The sequence below is a fragment of the Gracilinanus agilis genome, chromosome 1, assembly GCF_016433145.1.
Source record: "Gracilinanus agilis isolate LMUSP501 chromosome 1, AgileGrace, whole genome shotgun sequence".
Classification (NCBI taxonomy): Eukaryota; Metazoa; Chordata; class Mammalia; order Didelphimorphia; family Didelphidae; genus Gracilinanus; species Gracilinanus agilis.
In genome coordinates, this window is record NC_058130.1 from 617,083,779 (window position 1) to 617,096,875 (window position 13,097).

A 13,097-nucleotide genomic window follows, 5' to 3' on the forward strand; every position below is an offset into this window, starting at 1 on the left:
ACCAGCAGCAATGCAATGACCCAGGACAATTCTGAGGGATTTATGGAAAAGAACACTATCCACATTCAGAGGAAGAACGGCAGGAGAGGAAACACAGAAGAAAAACAACTGCTTGAACCCTTCGGTTGATGCAGACATGATTGGGGATGTAGACTAGAAACAACCTCACCAATGCAACTATCAATAATATGGAAATAAGTCTTGATCAATGACACATGTTAAAATCAATGGAAATGCTTGTTGGCTATGGGGGGGGGTGCAGTTTGGGGGAGATGAAGGGGAAAGTAAGAACATCAATCATGTAACCATGGAAAATTTTTCTAAAAAATAAAAATAAAAAATATGTTGATAACTACATTTCAACATAAAAAAAGATTCTCCCAGTTCATATATAAACCCTCCAGATCATCATCATCCCATAGAGAACAATAGTATTCCATCACTATTGTATACACTTTGTTCAGCCATTCCCCAATCGAGGGACACCCCTTCATTTTCCAAATTTTTGCCACCAGAGTGTATATGCCACACTTTTTAAAACGATTGCACTATTATACAATTTTCATAGTCTTTAAGAAAATGCTTTTAGCACACAACAAACAAGATTTCAACAGTAATAACTTTACAGACAACTCTTAAATTAAGAATTTTTACTTACGGTAATAGCCTTCTGCATCAGTCCAATTATCCCTGAGGTTGGGATTCTCTTTGAAATCTTTTCCAATGCCAGCAGCCCGAAGACGAGCACTCTGAAAGAAAAGGCAACATTGATCTAACTCATTTTCTTTCTTTCTTTAAACCTTTACCTTCCATCTTAGAATCAATAACGTGTACTGGTTCCAAGGCAAAAGAGTAGTAAAGGCTAGGCAATGGGGGTTAAGTGACTTGTCCAGGATCACACAACTAGAAAGTGTCTAAGGCCAGATTTGAACCCAAGGACCTCTCATCTCTGGGCCTGGCTCTCAATCCACTGAGCCACCCAATTGCTCCTCTAACTTATTTTTGAATAAGGAGTCATTGAAGTCTTCCCAAATAAAATTATTTTAACATTTTCATTAAGAAAGCCTGGAAATAAGATGGATTTTGATTTTTTACTCTGTGACAGTTTTTAAAAATGGCTATGTTGCCATTCAGCTTATTCAAGGCAAAAACTGAACATTTTAAAAATAAAGATCTAAGATAGTGTTGAACAGAATACTTTACAAAACTTTAATACATTTTTAGATCCCAAACTTAAACATTTGAAAATTGCTACTGCACAGAACAATCTACCACAATTTTTCTTGTATTCATACCCACCAATATTCAACAGTACTAGCTCTATAAGCTATAAAACAAATTCTAAAATTACCTACATCAAAATATGCAGCAAACATATCATCTGATTCTGTGAACATGTCAGGAGCCAATAGTTTCTTCTGAGTTGAACCTTAATGGAAATACACATCAAATATCATGAAGAGATAATAAAAGGAAAACACAGAACAATTCAACAGTAATTGTCCTAAAGGTAATACAACAAAATGTACTCTATCCAATAAAGGGATTCCATTATAGAGCAGTTCTGAAATCCTCTTAAATACTTAGGATACATAATTTTTATTTAGTTGTTCATAATCCAGGTTTGCCTCTACCAATTTCCCTTTAAGGCTCTCTATTTCCATTATTTTCTTGTTTGAAAAAGTAATTATGCTGGATACTAAATAGGCAATATTTTAAAATAGAACACAAGATTTTTTTTTCTTAAAATTACACTGAATAATAAGTGACTAAAATGTTCATACCCTTTGACCCAGAGTCCACTCCTAGATATATGCCCTAAGGAGGTCAAAGACAAAAAGAAAGTCCCATATATGCCAAAATAGTCATAGAAGTACTTTTTGTTGGAGCAAAGATATAGAAACAAAGGAGATAGCCAATGACTGAGGAATGGATTAAAAAATATGGCACATAAATGAAATATTATTATGCTTAAGATGAATATGATTTTATGAAGTAAAACTAGGAAGACTATATATAACATAACAATGTTAGCAGAAAGAACAAATGAAATTGAATACCATGTAGTTATAATGAGCAAGTTTAGTCCCTGAGAAGGAATGAAAAAATTTACTTCCTTCTGTTTGCAGAGGTGAGGGACCTAATGTATGCAAAACACAAAAGGTTAGACTTGGATTGAGTTCTGTTGTTGTTGGTGAGTTCTGATTAATTCCTTTTTCTCTCTTCTTAAATCTGTTTTATAAGGGAGAGCTCTCACTAGGTAGTTGAAGGGAAAAGGATATGGAAATGAAGGTGAATATAAAACATAAATCTATCAATAACATTGTTTTTTTAAGTTCGTAACAAGTATAACACTTTATTGAGCAAAAAATTCAACTTTTTTGCACATCCATATGCCCTATAGTGAATCTTTTCTTCATTATTAATTATGGTGTTAATAATTCAATTATACAGTCAAAAAATACCATTTTATTTACTTACCATTATTTTGTTCAACTGTCATAAGATTGTGCTTGGCTTTTACAGAAGCCTCAAATGTATCAACATTTTCCCTTTCATATTCTTTAACATCAGCGGCAACCCGTTCTAAAATGTCATCAGGAGAGGGTGAACGTGTTCGAGTGCTACTCTGAGGGCTGCTTGGCTCAGATGGCATAGACATATTGCTGTCCTCAGCAAGGTATTTATATTTCTGAAATAAGAATTCAATGTTATTTTCAATAAAATGCACATTTGATAATATGACATATTAAGCTTTTGTTCTTAAAACTCCAACCCTAGAAAATTAGTTAAGCTAGGAAACTTTAAATGAAGTTAAGAAGGTCTTTCTTATTGTATGTATAGCTATGATTATGGTAAATACAGACAAAAGTTAGATAACAGTTAAAACACTTTAACTGTATTACACTAGTAAACTAAGTTTCTCACATTATTTTAGTTCCTCTGCCCTATACAGATCCATACTAGACTCCTGCTTGAATGCACTGTGCCATCTTTTTCTTCCCTTGCCAATGTTTCCCTCTATTCTACCACAAATTCCTAGCACTGAGCCCCCCCTCCCCACTACCACCTTCAAATTAGCAGCCCCAGTCCTATTGCCTTTACTGTTCTGACCTTTCCTATTTCGGTTCTAACTTTTATTTATGTGTCTTTTTAAAAAGCTTACATTTCATCAGCATTATAATCCCTTATATTATTGAGGGGTTTATATTTATGTATGTCATGGTTATGCTATGACCAGCAAGGGTTTGATACCTTCATTAGTCACACTTTGCCAAGTACTATACTGAAATAAATTCCTAATTATAGGTAGTATGAATAGTATATGTCCTCTGTAGGACTTAAATTAATATCCAGCAACTCCAAGTATTAATTTTATGAAGTTTATTAATAATCACTTGAAGTAGAAGGAATAAAAAGTAAACAGAAGTAAAAAAACCTAATTATTAAACAAAATTAAGACCACGTGACTAAGTTCTCTTTGCCTGTTTTAAAAAGCCCGTTCCACCAAAACCTCGACAGAAAGACAAGAGAGCAAGAGGTGGGGCTACACCAAATTTATATCCTCCCTATGTCAGCACATCATGTGAAGAGACTAGGGTGCTGGGAATTGTAGTTTTTAGGGTAACAGATTCTAATCACACACCACTATCATGTCTTCTAGATACACGTCTATCATGTCTTCACGCCAATCAGACTAGGAATGGCCTTCATCACAAGAAAAGGTATTTTTACATTTTATAAAGAATACTCCAGAAGCAAGAATTAATATGAATCCTCAAGAAGCAATGGAATTCTGGGGGGGAAATCACATCCACTTTAAGACACGGAGACAGCAAAAGTTGTAAGACTACTTAAATTTTTCTTTTCAATTTAACTAAATTGCAAAATCTTTCATAACTTTCTCATAATAGTGGGTAGACATTTTGTCTGTTAAATCGCTAGTTTTGAGTAGGACATCTTATTCTGTGAGACCTTTGTTGGGCAAGATAAAATCAGAATAACTTTTGTTTATAGGATTTATTGGAGCAAATCAGCTCCATATATGTAACTCACCAGGGAGAAGACGACTTAGAATGATACAAATCTGAAATTCAAAAAATCCCTACATTATAGAAGGACTTAATGAAAACATTACAACTTTATCGTTACTTTTAAAAATGTTAAGTTTCTCTACTCAGCATCCTGCCCATATGCAGCTACAAATTAATGCTTTGTCAAAGTAAGATTTTTCCATTTATTAGGGAAGTAATAATTCATATATATAGAAGAAATAGAAACTAGGTACTTTAAAAATGCTTATTTACTTGAATTTTATAAATGTCCATAACTGCTTCACATATCCACCACTTTAACTTTATAAATGCATACCTGAACAATTGCCTGCCTTTGGATTCTTCTCTGCTCTATTAGAGCTTCTTCATCTTCTTCTTCAACATCAAAGTCTTCTAGGCTAAAAGAACAAATTTTATAATTTTACATCTTATTATCTATTTTTAAATCATGGTATTGACAAATCTAAGAAAAACTAACAAAGCATTATATTTCTTTGGTGGGCAGGGTGGATATAAAAATAGATATATAAGTAAGAAATAAGTAAATCTGCCATAATTTGGAGAAATTTTCCCAAGGTGGCATCCTAACTGAGCTTTTAAAGAAACTAAAAAGTATAAGAAATGGAGATGAGAAGTGAGTAGATGGAACAGAACCCATGCAAAGGCCCTTTTTTTTGCACAAAAGGGAAAAGAAAATATAATTATTCCAGTCTAGCTTTTATAAAAACTGAAAAATAGGTCTGGAAAGGTCTGCTGGAGACAGATTGTGTGAGACTTTAAATGCCAAGAATAAGTTTTATTTTGCCCTATAGGCAAGTGGAAGCCACAGAATATTTCAGAGCAGAGGAGTGACATAATCAAACCTGTGAAGGACAAACTGGAATGGAGAGACTAGAAACAAGGGGCCAAATAGGACACTATTACAATGGTTCAGGAAAGAGACATCAAGAGGGTAGACAAGGGTAGATGGAATTAGTAGAATGAGAAGATGCTAAAAAAATATTATGAAAGCAGATGGCCAACTCTTCTTCAATGGAAGCAAAGGATAAATGACACAAGAATTGAGGTGCAGAATATAGAAGGAGATCATGACAATCTGCATTTTCTTATCATCAAAATGAGGCAATCACAAAACTAATAAAAGAGCTTAAAAAGTTTCTTTTCTTTGCGATCTTTGCTTGGTAGCTCCTTTGTGACTAGGCTTCTGTGGCCTTTTGCTTTGAAATAGTTACAGGACCCAGGATGAGTGCTAAAGGAAAAGGGGAAGATGTCTTTTTAAATTTGCTTTAGACTTAATTAAGAAGTAAAGAAGAACCTTAGGTTTCCATCTTTGAATCCCTATTTCTTTTCTTATTCCAGTGTCTTAGAAAGAACAGTTTATAAATATATGAGAAAGTTCCACTCGCCTATCCATTACATGGAATTATTCCTTATTGTCATCTTCATATATTTTCAGTTAAAATACAGACAGGTACGTATTGGAAAGAACATAGGAGCTGAAGTAACAAGGCCTGGGCTGAAATTGTTATGCAAATTATTACCTGGGGGAACCTATGGAAAAGTCATTTAACTTCTCTGGGTCATACTGTATTCACCTATAAAAGTCAGAATTGGGTTATCTTCTAATTCCAAAGTCTATAATCCTATAACCATTTTAAGAAATGTTTCTTAGACATAACATTTAAATCTACAGTTTACATTATTTTGCTCCCTTGAAAAGTTTCATAGCAGATATGCAAACATGTTGGTTTAAATGTTTTTAATATAATTGTCAGTCAGTATTAACATCACTTGTTGACAATTTTACTGTATTCTAATGAGGATTTAGCAAGCTGTATGAAAGAAAATGTTTTCTATATGTTCATATGATCATACATATTTTATTTTTAAAACAAAACAAAAAGACCTCATGTTTCATAACACTGCTGCATGATTATTTAAATCTTTCCTTATGAAGAACAGAAGATGAAAATCTAATGTAAAGTGGCCAACAGTAGAAAGATTTAGCATCTTTATATAGTAGAATAACTTTACTATGCTAATCACATAAGGGACAGAATATATACCCCTTGATAAAGCATGTCAAAGCTCAAGATTTTAAATGAATTGTTTTCATAAAGTATTAATCACAGCAGACAGATTGCAAAAGAAGTGTCCTTACTAAGAATATTTAAAAGAACAGAAGGAGCGTACTAACCTGCTTACCTTAAATTTATAGGTTGCTTTGTTGCTCTATATGCACTTAAAAGTTAATGGATGCATCCAACAGTCATATAATTTACAGGTTTTAGAGCTGGGACTTGAACCTATTGTTTAGCCATTATATCCAGGCTTTCTCTTTGAAAAAATGCACCACAGCACTAAGAATTAAAGAAATGCACATTCAAAGCAAAGAGATTCCTCCTTATACCCATTACATTAGCAAAGATGACTTAGGGGGTTGGGGGCTGAAATGATGAATGACGGAGGAGCTGTGGAAAAACAGGTACATTAATGCACTGTTGTTGGAGGTGTGAATTGACTCAGCCATTCTAGAAAGCAATTTGGAACCATGCCCTAAAAGTCACTAAGTCACAAACTGTGCATACTTTGACCCAATGATACTAAATGTATACATATATATGTAGCAGTAGCCAAGAATAGGAACTAAGTAAGTGACTGTCAATTGGGAACTGGCTGAACAAAATATGGTATGTGAATACAAAAGAACACAACTGGGCCATAAAAAGTGACTGGACTTTTTCAAATAAATCAGGAACCGGTATGAACTGACTACAAATTATATTATACATATATATAATATATATACATTATACATATATATAAAATATAAGCATTTTATATAAAAACATATTAAAACCCATACCTTCTACCTTAGTATCAATTCTAAGACAGGAGAGCAGGAAGGGGTAGGCAACTGGGGTTAAGTGACTTGTCCAAGGTCACACAGTATCTGAAATGACATGAGCCAAGGTTCTCCTGACTCCAGGCTTGGCGGTCTATCCACTGTGCTACTTAACTATCCTAATAACAACATTTTAAAGACAAACATGGAAAGACTTAGGAATTCTGATCAATGAAATGACCAACCTCCAGACTTCAAAGGACTGATGAGGAAGAATGCTACCCCACTACTCAAGACAAAAGGACTCAAACTACAAAATAAGATGTATAATTTTTGGACATGACCAATACAGGAATTTGCTCCACAGTGCATGTTACAAGGGTTTTATTTTTCTTTCTCTCTATAATTATGGGGGAATGGGGAGGAAGGGTAGGTGAAGAGAAACTAGGTTTTTATAGAAAAAAAAATTAATCATAGGGGAAAAAAACCACCACCTTACTGATATCAACAAAGGGAAATAAAAAAGGTTATGCTTATTACATGTTTAAAAAGCTAATTCCAAAACTGAGGAAAAACAAAAGCTCTCACAGAACTTAGTCATGACATATGTTCAAGCTAGCAAAAATAACTGCTAAGAATTTTGTGTACCAAATTGAGTAGAGCATCATCCTTACTTATCATCAGAAGATGATTCCTGTTCAACTTTCATTCCTTCAGAAAGGCTTCCTTTAAATTTATCTTCCTTTACTTTGCTTCTGCTTCTGCGCCTACGACCACCCCTTGATCGAGACCGCCGTCGAAGTCGAGATCTACTCCGCCTACCCCTATCTCTGTTGAGAAAAAAAAATCATTAAAGAAAATAAAAGCAAGTTAGTCATTTGAAAATAAGCACAATGTGGTATTTTATGATTTCTGCTCTCTAGTTGTTTTAAGTGTGTATGAAGATGATAGTAAACTATGAGATGAATTCAGTTCAACATTCTTATATTACACCTAAACTGTGTAACAGTGTAACTACTTAACAAATACTAATTAATTCATCATTGAATCTTTAATGACTGAAGACCTTGCAGAATCCTAAGGTTATTATTCTAAACCATTACTACGGTATTATAAATGCAGGCAATAATAAGAACACCTAAGACACTGCTTTAAAAGATCATATGGTTCTCTCTCTGTGTACGTACACACACACACACACACACACACAAAAACACAGTCATCTCATTTGAACCTCCACATTGCAAGAAAGACAGATGAAGAAACTAAGAATTACAGTCTTCCATTTACTAAGATCTGTTTGCTACATCAAGGCAGTGTGAGTAGGCAAAAGGACTGACTCAGTAACATACCTAAGAAATTTTCATTTCTGTGTAACTCCCTAAAACATAATTTAAATTTTTTAAAGACTAGATCTCCCTTATCCTGTCCTAGCAAAAGTCAGAAGCTATACATAAGTCTGATCCCATTACCGATGGGCCTACAAATTTTGACCTCTTCTGGTTTGACCTTCCTCAGATGACCTAGATCTCTGCTCCTGGGAGTTCACCATATTACTAATAGCTAATAGCTAACATTTATAAGTTTTGGTTTAAAAAGTACTTAACAAATCTCATTTTATCCTAACAACCTAACAACCCTGGGAGGCAGGTGCTATAATTATCCCTATTTTACAGATGAAAGTAGAGTTTAAGTGATTCGCCCAGGATCACACAGCTAAATAAGTTCATGAGGCCAAATTTGAATTAAGGTTTTTGAGACTCCCAATCTAGTACCCTATCCACTATGCAGTCTAGGTTGCCTATATTGATATCAAACTTAATGTGGATACCCAGCAACTCGGCATTCCCAAGCTCAATAGATTCATCATCCTCAATCTACCTCCTAGCAAATTTATATTATCATACCCAGTTACTTTGACAGAATTTTAAAAAGTAAAATAAAATAAGGCATACTCATTAAAAGAGTGGACATAAGATAGTAACTATTTTAATCTTTCAGTAGGAAATATCTCATAAAAATTACCAATATTAAGTAAAAATTCACCCATTCCTATAACATATATAGTTAAGCATGCTAACATTTCCAGAGAAAGTAATAAATTACTTTGAATTAAATTTTTACCTTCTTCTTGGGGACCTGCTTCTCCTCCTTGGAGACCGGCTTCGCCTGAGTGGTGAGCGAGATCTCCTGCGGATAGGAGACCTACTGGATCTTCTTCTGGTTGGGGACCATCTGCTAATAGGACTGACATCTTTTGATCTCTCACGTCTGCTAAGAAGATCATCTCTAGGACGTGTTCTTGTAAGGACAAAAAAAGGAAAAATTGGCAGAAAAAAAAATTAAATTCTTTCTCTATATCTAAAATACAAGGAAAAGACTAAGAAAAAAAATAAAACATTAAAAAAAACCACACACGTTTGCCTAATGATAGAAAGGGGAGAAATATTGAAAAATAGCCTCAAGTTTCCATATTCCTTTTTTGTTTATAACTATTCCATATTTTTTGCTTTCCAAAGCCTAACATAGTACCTGGCACATAGTAGGTGCTTAATAAATGCTTACAAATTGTTTTCTTATTCAAAGTCAAGATCTAATCATTTCTGGCTTGGGTTTTTGTGTTTATTACTAGTACATCATATAAATACTATTATTAGAACTTTAAAAATATATTCAAATTTAATTTATTTTATTTTAAATAACAACTATCATAATTTAGAAATAAAAAGAAAACAAAATAATTCACTATGATCAAGATGGATTTATATCAAGGATTCATAGATAATTCAACATTAGGAAAACAATTAGTCTTCACTAATATTTAAAACCCTGAAATAACCATTGAACTAATAAATAAGAGTAGGAGTTGGTTTTATGAAAAAACAAAGTGTTGGTTAATTTGATTAAAAAAAGGAAAGAAGAAAATCAAATAATCAGTATCAAAAATTAAAAGGGTAAACTCACTGTCAATGAAGAGGAAATTAAAGCAACCATTAGGAGCTATTTTGCCCAATTATATGACAATAAATCTGACAATCCAAGTGAAATGGATGAATATTTATAAAAATACAAACTGCCCAGATTAACAAAAGAGGAAATAGAATCTTTAAATAGTTCCATCTCAGAAAAAGAAACTGAACAAAACCCTAAGAAAAAATCCCCAGGGTATGGATTCACAAGTGAATTCTATCAAGAAAGCTTTTATAGAACAATTAATCTCAATACTACATAAACTATTTGGGAAAATAGGTAGAGAAGGAATCCTACCAACTTCTTTTTGTGAAACAAATATGGTACTGTTACCTAAGCCAGGAAGAATAAAAACAAGAAAAGAAAATTATGGGCCAATTTCATTAATGTATATGGATGCAAAACTTTTAAATAAGATACTAGCAAGGAGACTACAGCAATATATCACAAGGATCATTAACTATGACCTGGTGGGATTTACACCAGAAATGCAGGGCTGGTTTAATATTAGGGAAACTATCAGCATAATTGGCCATATCAGTAACAAAACTAAAAGAAATCACAAGATTATCTCAAAAGGTGAGGAAAAAGCCTTTGGCAAAATATAATACCCATTCCTATTAAAAACATCAGAAAGAGGGGGCAGCTGGGTAGCTCTGTGGATTGAGAGCCAGGCCTAGGTTCAAATCTGGCCTCAGACACTTTCCCAGCTGTGTGACCCTGGGCAAGTCACTTAACCCCATTGCCTACCCCTACCACTCTTCTGCCTTGGAGCCAATACACAGTATTGACTCCAAGACGGAAGGTAAGGGTTTAAAAAACACACACGCACACACACACACACATACACACACCAGAAAGAACAGGGACAAATGGGTTATTCTTTAAAATGATGACTATTATCTACCTAAAACCATCAAGAAATATCATCAGCAATGCAGATGTTAAAAGCCTTTCCAATCAGCTCATGAGTGAAGCAAAGATGCCCATTATCACCACTATTATTAATATTGTATTAGAAATGCTAGCTTTAGGGGTTCCGGGTTAAGATGGCGGCAGAGTAAGAAGCAGCTCTTAACCTCTCCTGACCGAAACACACAAAACTCCTCAAGGGGACATAAAAACAAGTCCAGATGAACGAAGGAACCCCACAATAGGGCACAGCGTGGAAGGTACGTGGAATCAGGGTATTTCCATGCTATAAAGGGGTGAAACAGCTTTCACTAAACCTCGGGCTGAGCAACCACACACCCCCCACCCCCTCCACACCGAAGCCAGCTAAAAAGAAATAGGGCAAGTTTGGGGCACACATTGAGTCATTGGCAGCTCCGGGGCCTGTTCCTGAGAGCAGCAAGATTTGGGACCCCAAAAAGCAAAAGAAAGCACACAAACTCTGAGCACGGGAACAGGGCGCAGAGAGCAGACGCAGGGTGCAGAGCGTGGGCTCAGAGCACAGGCACGGGTGGAGGCGTGGGTAGAGGCAGACACAGCCACTAGCTAAAGCTCTGAAACCCTGAGTGGGGAACCAGTGCAGACGGGGATACGACTGTGGAAGCAGCGCCCTGAGACCTGTAAAGAAACCTCCTGCAGAGGATCAAGCAAGGGGGTCCACCAGGGGGCTTGACCCTGGAAAAAACCAGAACTCAGACCTCAGGAGCCAAAAGACCACGGACAGACCTTGAGCGCGAGGATAAACCTGAGAAGCTGCTGGGCTAACGATGGCTACCCAGTCTCAGGAAGTTCAGAAGAGAAAGATTAACAACAAGAAAAAGAAGTCTTTAACACTCTACAACTTTTACACAGAAAATCCAGACAACAGAGCAAACAGAGGAGGAGAACAAACAAGCATCTGGACCCTCCTCAAGTAAGGAAAACTCCTCACAAGCTATGGAAGAGTTCAAAACTGAGATTTTGAGGAAAATGGAAGAGATCTGGAAAGAAAATGACAGTTTAAAAGATAGAATCTTGCAATTGGAAAGTGAGGCTCAGAAACCAAATGAACTGATAAGCAAATTGAACACCAGAAATGACCAGATTGAAAAGGAATACCAGAAGATTATGGCCGAAAAACAGAAGATTATAGCCGAAAACCAAAAGATCATAGCCGAAAACCAAAAGATCATAGCCGAAAACCGAAAGATTATAGCCGAAAACCGAAAGATTATAGCCGAAAACCAATCCCTAAAGGCTAGAATTGAGCAATTAGAAGCTAATGATCTCTCAAGACAACAAGAACAAATAAAACAAAGTCAAAAGACTGAAAAAATAGAAGGAAACATGAAATATCTCAATGAGAGAGTGAGAGACCAAGAAAACCGGTCTAGAAAAGACAATTTGAGAATAATTGCTCTTCCAGAAAAACCAGAAATTAATAGAAACCTGGACTCCATACTAACAGAAATTATTCAGCAAAACTACCCTGAAGTCCTACAACAAGAGGGCAATATAGACATTGAAAGGATCCATAGAACACCTGTGACATTCAATCCAGATAAGAAAATGCCCAGAAATATAATCGTCAAAATCAAGAGTTTCCAAGCAAAAGAAAAAATCTTACAAGAAGCCAGAAAGAGACAATTCAAATATCAAGGAGCACCAATCAGGATCACACAGGATCTGGCAGCCTCCATGCTAAAAGATCGAAAGGCTTGGAATACGATATTCAGAAAGGCAAGAGAGCTGGGCCTGCAACCACGGATCAACTTCACATCAAAATTGACTATATATTTCCAGGGGAAAGTATGGGCATTCAACAAAATTGAAGAATTCCAGGTATTTGCACAGAAAAGATCAGGGCTAAATGGAAAGTTTGATATCCAACCACAAAAATTGAGAGAAACATGAAAAGGTAAATAAGATACAGAGGGGAAAGAAAGAAAACTTTAATTTTTAAATTTGCCTTTTTAAAGGCCTCAGTGAGATCTAATTATCTGTATTCCTATGTAGAGAAATGTTCTGTATAATTCTCTGTAGTGAACTCTATTCACTATTATAGTAATCAGAAGAATAATTCACAGGGTGAGGGTGGAACACTAAATAATCTAAGATGACATGGGGGATGGGAAAGAGGGGGGTGAATAGCAGGGGACACCAAGAGAAACTTGAGTGAATAAGAAAAATAGGATATTCTATTACACACAAAGAGGGCATGGGAAGGAGAGGGGACAAATACTATTATAAGAAGGAGAGGAAGAGAGCATTAAGAGGTAATAATCAAACCTTACTCT

At 35.2% G+C, this 13,097-nt stretch overlaps 1 protein-coding gene across 4 annotated transcripts in view; it reads right to left on the minus strand.

The window, feature by feature from the left end:
- The window catches only part of PRPF4B (pre-mRNA processing factor 4B), a 66,583-nt gene that overhangs the window by 17,219 nt on the left and 36,267 nt on the right, over positions 1 to 13,097 (minus strand). For all 4 annotated transcript variants that reach the window (XM_044668003.1, XM_044668012.1, XM_044668021.1 and 1 more), the window contains 6 exons: positions 9,025 to 9,201; positions 7,575 to 7,730; positions 4,372 to 4,453; positions 2,482 to 2,692; positions 1,356 to 1,429; positions 659 to 749 (listed from right to left, as the gene is read on the minus strand). In XM_044668003.1, the coding sequence (XP_044523938.1) occupies positions 659 to 749; positions 1,356 to 1,429; positions 2,482 to 2,692; positions 4,372 to 4,453; positions 7,575 to 7,730; positions 9,025 to 9,201 (791 nt within the window). The remainder of the gene's footprint in view (positions 1 to 658; positions 750 to 1,355; positions 1,430 to 2,481; positions 2,693 to 4,371; positions 4,454 to 7,574; positions 7,731 to 9,024; positions 9,202 to 13,097) is intronic.